The sequence below is a fragment of the Dacryopinax primogenitus genome (genome assembly GCF_000292625.1).
Source record: "Dacryopinax primogenitus strain DJM-731 SS1 chromosome Unknown DACRYscaffold_2, whole genome shotgun sequence".
Taxonomy (NCBI): domain Eukaryota; kingdom Fungi; phylum Basidiomycota; class Dacrymycetes; order Dacrymycetales; family Dacrymycetaceae; genus Dacryopinax; species Dacryopinax primogenitus.
In genome coordinates this window covers 893,545-900,648 of record NW_024467199.1, presented here as the reverse complement: position 1 = coordinate 900,648, position 7,104 = coordinate 893,545, and the positions used below count along the sequence as shown (strand labels likewise).

Below are 7,104 nucleotides of genomic sequence, written 5' to 3'. Positions count from 1 at the left end.
CAGGTCATATGACCAAGGATGAGGTCATATGAGGTCATGCACAGCCATGCACAGCAGGTTGCCTGACCATCCAATCCTTCCAGCAGGTTCCAGCACATGCCAAGGTATACCAGCTACTTCCATGTCATAAAGGCTTAGTCATGTCTCTTGACCAAGCAATGAGCTGGTGCCCTGACACCTGAGCCCAAGACTGTTTCCCCCCGTCCTTCCCTCTCCCCATCCTCCATTTGGAGGACAGAGATTGTGGAACTGTTGAATGGGGGAGTGCACAAGTGCACAAAGATGCTGGTCCCCACCCCACACTGCTTTTTCAAAGGTGCGTCAGTATTTTAATGCATCAAATACTGACTCAACATTTGTAGATGGTCTTTGCAAGTGCTCTTGCAGGAATCTGGGATTCCCCTCAGGGAGATCCCAGTTTCAAAGATGACTGGTTCAAAGGTGCTGGCCTGCAGAAGGTGTCAGGGGACGTCCCTAAAATCAATTGTGAACAACTGCAATTGACAATGATCTGAGTGCAGTCACATGGCACAACACCCCAAACAACAGCCAATACTACAATCACCCAACTCCAGGAAGGACAGATCCCAGAACATGGGACATTGGTCATAGATTGTGTGGGACTGACCAGACAAGAGACATAAGGTGCCTGCCCTAAGCAAGCTGTATAGTCAGCCACAGTCTTTGCTTCCCTTTTACTTCCATACCTAGACATATATAGAACCCTAGGTATAGCCCCTGTAGCTCTTTAGAGCAAATCTCTTAGGAACCCCATGGTCCAAAGTCATTAGGTTCTAAACACGAAGCTTTAATCATTCCAAATGTGCACACGACACACACAAATCATGCCTGTTGGCTGCCAATCCCCATTCACTCTATAACACCCCTGTCAATCCCTCCATTTGTGAACAAATGTTGAGGCATTGATTGATGTATGACTCACTACTCTCTGATTTGCTTGTTGCCTGTTTGGTTATTGATCATCAACAATTGTTGGATTGTGTTGCACTCACAGAAGGCCAGCAGTACCATAAGAGAGCCTAGCACTCAAGGTGCATCTTTTAATATACCTTTAATTAATTATTTTATTAACTATCAATAGTAAATCAAAGGTGCTCTGGCCTGGAGCACCTCACACTCTATGACTGTTACACCAAGGACATTAGCAGGCACTACCAAGAGCAGCCCAGCATTCTCTACTGCCCTCTCGACCCCAAACTCTCCACCACCTTCTCTGTGGAGAATATTGAAGTGCATTACTACTGCAATCCCCATGGCAAGTAGGATGTGATGAATGATCTGCAGAGGAAGAAAAGGTGGAGGGCCCTCAAGCAGCGTTTTGATGCTTTGCTTGAGGGCAAGGGTGAGGGTGAGGTTGCATACAACCCCAGAGACCATGCATGGTGTCTCTGGGTGCATAGCAACCTTGATGGAACTGTCTACACTCAGGTGTATGACCCCAACCTGCCCCATCTCCCCTACTGTGAAGGCCCCCCTCCTGAGCCTACAAGTGCTGCAATCCAATGGATCCCCCTCCCCCTCTCCAACTTCTCCCCTCTCATCCCCAAGCAAGATCTTCATCCAAGCATTAAAGCCGGTGAAGATCTGGGAAAGTGCAGCCCCACAAGATTCAATCCCCAGGACAAAATGTGGGAGTGGGTCCGGGAGTTTGGTGGTTGGCCAGGCAGCATTGATCCCTGGTGGATCAAGATGCTTGTGGAGTTGCACGACCTCTACATGTGGGCCATGAAGCAGGAACTCGACGCCCTGCCCCCCTCCCTTGCCCTCAAGAAGTTCTTCAGCAAGCCTGAAGACTTCTGGGGCTTTTCAATAGCCCAAAAAATGCATGATCTCATGGAGATCATGATGTTCAAGTATGCATGCTTTGTCTGGCTGCATACTCAGGCAAAAGTTCAAACTCTCACCAGTCTCTTTTGGTACCTGCAAGCAAGCATCAAGCATGGGCAGTGGGTGTTGCCAGACATCCTCCCCTCTATCAAGAACTTCATTGGAGTTCTTGACACTCTGGAACTCCCAGAAGGCATCAGGATGCGAATCATCACTGATGGCATCCCAATCCTTCACCCAGTCATTCATCAAGATGTGATCAAGTCCAATCCAATGGCAATTGTGCCTTGGAAGGACGAAAATCTCACACTTGCCTGGGTGAAAGAAGAGCACAAGAGGCTCTATGACATTCATATCATGAAGGGCCACCCCAAGTTCAACATCAAAGTTAACTATGTCAAACCAAATGCAAAGTCGAAAACACAAGCTCAACAAGGCTTGTGTGTGAACAAGAGTGCTCATAAATCTGGCAAGAAGAAAATTGTGGAGGAGTACAAGGACTTCCCCATCACTTTGGCCTTCAAAGCTGCCAAAATCAAGTCAAAACTTGCTGATGCTGTCCTTTGCCAGCAAGTCTTCAAGCTTAACAAGCCTGGGCCAAGCCACACACTGAGGATCATGCATCCCATGCTTTGACATCTCCCTCAAAGACTGGGAGAAGTCCCAGTTGATGCTGAAGAGCTGCTGTGTGCCCTGCAACAGTGGGAACAGCAGCAGCAGCAACAGCAGCAGCCCTCCCTGCTCATCCTCAGCAACTCCCCTAATCCCTACTTCAACAACCCTCCCTCCTACCTCTTTGCACTCTCTCCAGAATGGCAAGGAGGTGCCCCTTCCTCTCCCCCTCCCCCTCCTGCTCCCTCCACTCCCACTCCCACTACTCCCCCTCCTTGCTCTCCCACTCCTCCCCCTCTCTCTCCCCCAAAGCCCAAAAATGTTTACTCCTGGTTGAACCTGGCACATCGCAAGATTATCTTGGTGAAGGCTCATGCCAAGCATGCTGGGGAAGAATACATCCCCCCAGCTGAAGACGAGTTTGACACAATGGCACAAGCAAGTGCCTTAGCAGCAGAGGAAACACTCACTGCAATTAACAAGGCACTTGGGGAGTAGTTCTCTCATTTCCTATCTGTAGGTGAGTAAAACTAATAAATTCTTTGATTATTTCTAATGTTTCCTACAGGTACTCTAATTGTGTAGTCTAGGTAATGTTATTGTAGCTACCAATAACATTCATTATGCCACAAACCTCCAAAGGGCCCAGCAAATGCTCTCCTGTGTGCCTCAAGTCTTCTGTCTCTCATTGTCAGTCTCTCTCTCATCATTCCCACAATCAGCTTCATCCCCTCCTTCACACCCTCCAATACTGTCAAAACCCCTTCTTCTCACATGGCAATCAAAGTAAGTAATCTGCGCCACCCAATGTAACATTTACTTATCACTCTATATTTGCAGAACACCTTCCTTTCCTCCCTCTCCTCTCTCTTCTCCATGATGACTTTCCCCACTCTTGACAACAACTGACCACCAAAGGTGGTCAGTTCTGCTTCTAAGACTAAGAGATTCCTCACCAACAGACTTTCCAAATCAGGTAAGTCATTGTCTACCCCGCAGTCACTAATAATGTTATTCATTTACTAACTACACTATTCTGACGGACAAAAAGTAAGTGTTTTATTATCTAGAAATGACTTAGCTGATGCCCAGAGTGGCCCACTGTTCTGCACTCAATCTTCAAGGTGCAGAAGCAAATGGACTGTCACTGGGGACAGTCCAGCGTGTGCTGGGTCTCCTCATGAGTACAGTTGCTCATACTCAACCACCCACTCAGCCAGAGCCTTGCAAAGATTGTCCACAAAGCCAGGAGGGTGGGAGAAGGAGAGGCATTGAGTAACACAATGGGAGAGCTTCACTAGGTGAGTATAGTAAGCTCTCCCTTCAAATCTTCCTGACATTACAACAGGTGCCAACTGGGTGAGCCACAGCATCCATGCCTCTGCTGTGAACTCATGCTGCTTGAGGAGGAGATGGGGGACTCGGCATCCAAAGGCTCCAGGTATGGTTGCCCCACTCTCTCCCACTTGTAAGGCAATGGCTGACCAAATGTTTGCAGGAATTACAAAGCCAGCATCCTCCTTGCAGAGAGGATGCTTGCCCATCCAGAGTTTGAGGAGGAGGGGGGCAATATTTTTGAAAATGAGATGCATGAAGTCAAGGGGAAATGAGGTGGGCCACACTATGCTTCCCAGATGCCTCCAGATACTAACTCCCTTCATCCCAGAGTCCCTAGCAAGGCAATTCAACTCTGCATTGCTTGCAGCATTTGACACTTGCTTGGCCTTGTGAAGCATTGAAGCATGCTCATATAGGGAGAGGTTGAGGGGGTTGTGGGAGGGTTGCTGGCCTTCCTGGAGGGGGAAACGAGCTCTGTTGAGAGGTACATAGCTTCCCCTCTCTTCTGGGCTGTGCACTGCAGTGATCTTACACATTCTGCAGGGGAGGAGGCCATTGTGCCCCTTCATGTTCATTAATTTGGCTACAGCAGGCATGTCCCCAAAGAGCAGGATTAAGTGTGCATGAAGGGGGAAGAACTCCTTCTTGTGAGCATTGTAAGTCTTCACACCCTTGGCCAGCTTTATAAGTTCTTCCACTAATGGATAGTGGTAGGAATCCATGTCCTTCATTTGCCTGGGGCCAGGGATACACCCAATGCAGAGGATGTTCTCCAGGTGAGTTCAAATCATTGGGGGGAGGTTGTAATTGAAGATAATTGTTGGCCAGGCAGTCGAATGAGGTCCTTTGAATGGGGCAAACCCATCTGTTGACAAGCCCAGAGCAAGATCTCTAGGTGAGTTGAAGTATTTTGAAGGCAATGTCTTTCCGCTAACTTTGATATAGCAATCACAGAGTTCTTGGTAGAGTTGACCTTGGAAGATATTGGTCATTACAGGTGTGTTTGCATTCTGCCAACCTCAATATGAGGTCAGCAGCTTTGCTCAATCTTCTTGAGTGTACTGTGCTTGCAGCTGAGGGATAAGGGGCAGGTATGCATACTGATGACAAGCCTGGCCATTGGGCTTCAAACAGGGCTTGCTGCAGTGTGGGCAAGAGGTTTCTTTGCTGAAAACTCCTGTGTAAGCCACACAGGAGTTGATACAGCAATTGAAGCTGACAGTCTTGATAACAGATACAATGTTTACACATCAAAGGACTTTGGTGGGGGGTGGAAAGACTTCTGGAGAAGCTTCTTGGAGAACTTTGTACTGGGAAATCGTAAGGTGAGCCTCCATCTTCATGTGAAAGGATTTGAATCTCTTCTGATCTCTTGCAGATAGTTCCTGTGGCTCTTGTTAGCCTAGTCTAACTTAAAAAGATCAATACTCACCAGGTATCATTTGCCATTTGAGCCTGAACTTATTGCTGAAGTTCTCCAGCTCCAGCTCTTCCTCCTCATCCTCATCCTCATCCTCCTCATCCTCCATGACCACATCCTCCACATCCTTGCCCTTCTCCCCCTCCTCCCCCTCCTCCACAACCACATCCTCTCCCTCCCCCACCTCTGCCATCTCCCAGTCAACATCCTGGGGCTCCAGCAATGGCGGACCATCTTCTAACACCTGGGGGACCTCGATTTTGACCTCTTCCAATTTGGGTCCTGTCTCCTCTACCTCAACCTCCATCTGGAGGTCCAGGGAGGGCTTTTTCTTCTTGTGGAAACACATGAGAAAGCTTTGGACATGCTGTTGGCATTCCTCTTGTTTTAAGTGCTCTTCTTGCTGGCTGACAATCTTCTGTAGTTCTTCTTCCTTGTTGTGCTTCATGTGCAGATGCTGAGTTGACCCTGCCACCATCTGACCACACCCACAATTGCAGAGGACTTTGGACATGTTGAGGATTGGGAGAGAGTGTGGGAGAGAGCTGCATGTATGCTCTCAAGGTAAGTTTACTCATTCGGACCCTCTAAAGTCCAAATCCAGTAAGTCAACACCTTGTTTCACTCTGTGGCCAATCCTTTTGGTTCCCCCACATGCTCTTTTGAGCCCCACTGACATACTTTAATAGGTGAACTAACTAAATGTATATATGCAGATGCATCAACACATTTCCCCCCCTTCTCCCCCTCATCCCCCTCTTTCCTCAACCACCATGGCTCCCCACAAGCCAGAGCCCAAGAAGCCTGGAGCCCAAGAAGCCCAGACGTCTCCCCCCTGCTGCTCCCCCTCCTGCCCCTGCTACTCCCCCTGCTCCTTGTGCTTCTCCTCCTGCTCCCCCCTCAGACAACTTGCTCTCCTCCCTCGACTTTAACCCTCCTGATCCCCCTTCCCCTGCTCCTCTCTCTGTGATGACTCTGGTCTCCTTTCCTTGCCCTCCCCCTGCCACTGACACTCCCCAGCCTGCAAGTGTCATGCAGACTCCAGCATCTGGCCAGAAGAGGCCCTCACCCTCAAGGAGAAGCTTGCAGCAAAGGACCAGGAGATTTTGGCTGAGAAGGCCAAAGCACTTGCTTCTGAAGGTGAGTTCTTTGCTTCACTTACTTCCATCACTTACTGATATATGCACAGCCCACATTGCCAAATTACTCAAGCTTCTTGAGCAGGAGAAGAAGAAGAATAAGAAGGAAGATGCTGCCATGTCCATGCTCATCCCTAAGCCACTGGGGGAAGCTGGGCATGGGCAAAATTACAATGGCTACAACCTCCAGAAAGAAATGGGCCTTGGGGAGCAGAGGGAGCTCTTCAAATCGTTCCAAGTAAGTATTATTTTATTCTATGTACACTATATGCTAACTAATGTACTCTACAGTAAGATGTATGAGATGTGTGCAAGAAGTACAACTTGGACATGCAGAGGAATATCACTGCACATCCCCCTGCCCTCCTCTCAGCAATCTATGCCTATGTAAGTCATCAGTGCCTGCATGGAAAACATACTGACCATTACACAGGCTCGTGAGAAGGCTCCTCAGCTTGCTGTGTTCAAAGAAGACTGGGCGACCCATGCTACGATCCAGCAGTTCACCAAGAATAGGAAGTACAACAACTGCATCAAGAAGGAAGAGATTGCTGCAGAGAAGGCTAGGCTGGAGAACACACTGGCAGAGGGGGGAGGAGGGGGAGGGGGAGGAGGAGGAGGAGGAGGGGGAGCATGCTGATGAGCTTTAGGCATAAGAAATGCACTTCAGTGACTGATTCTATTAGTAAAAATGTACAATAAGTGCTCAATAATACTCAGTGACCACTATACTATGGCCCCAGTGTA

General features: G+C 48.6%; 4 protein-coding genes across 4 annotated transcripts; 2 read left to right on the top strand and 2 right to left on the bottom strand.

Moving 5' to 3' along the window:
• Positions 1–1,290: 1,290 nt before the first annotated feature.
• DACRYDRAFT_103973 (uncharacterized protein) lies at positions 1,291–2,958 on the top strand (the record flags this gene model as incomplete). Its single annotated transcript, XM_040767858.1, has 2 exons — positions 1,291–2,387; positions 2,499–2,958. 2 exons carry the CDS (start codon positions 1,291–1,293, stop codon positions 2,956–2,958), a joined length of 1,557 nt encoding a protein of 518 aa, XP_040632382.1.
• A 680-nt stretch (positions 2,959–3,638) lies between these two features.
• Positions 3,639–4,394, bottom strand: DACRYDRAFT_45638 (uncharacterized protein; the record flags this gene model as incomplete). Its single annotated transcript, XM_040774657.1, has 1 exon — positions 3,639–4,394. The coding sequence occupies one exon, from the start codon at positions 4,392–4,394 to the stop codon at positions 3,639–3,641; it is 756 nt and encodes a 251-aa protein (XP_040632381.1).
• An 825-nt stretch (positions 4,395–5,219) lies between these two features.
• DACRYDRAFT_103972 (uncharacterized protein) lies at positions 5,220–5,732 on the bottom strand (the record flags this gene model as incomplete). The annotated part of the gene is made up of 1 exon (XM_040767857.1): positions 5,220–5,732. One exon carries the CDS (start codon positions 5,730–5,732, stop codon positions 5,220–5,222), a length of 513 nt encoding a protein of 170 aa, XP_040632380.1.
• DACRYDRAFT_13480 (uncharacterized protein) lies at positions 5,731–6,997 on the top strand (the record flags this gene model as incomplete). Its single annotated transcript, XM_040770984.1, has 5 exons — positions 5,731–5,782; positions 6,257–6,358; positions 6,408–6,595; positions 6,673–6,744; positions 6,791–6,997. 5 exons carry the CDS (start codon positions 5,731–5,733, stop codon positions 6,995–6,997), a joined length of 621 nt encoding a protein of 206 aa, XP_040632379.1.
• Between the last annotated feature and the right edge of the window lie 107 nt (positions 6,998–7,104).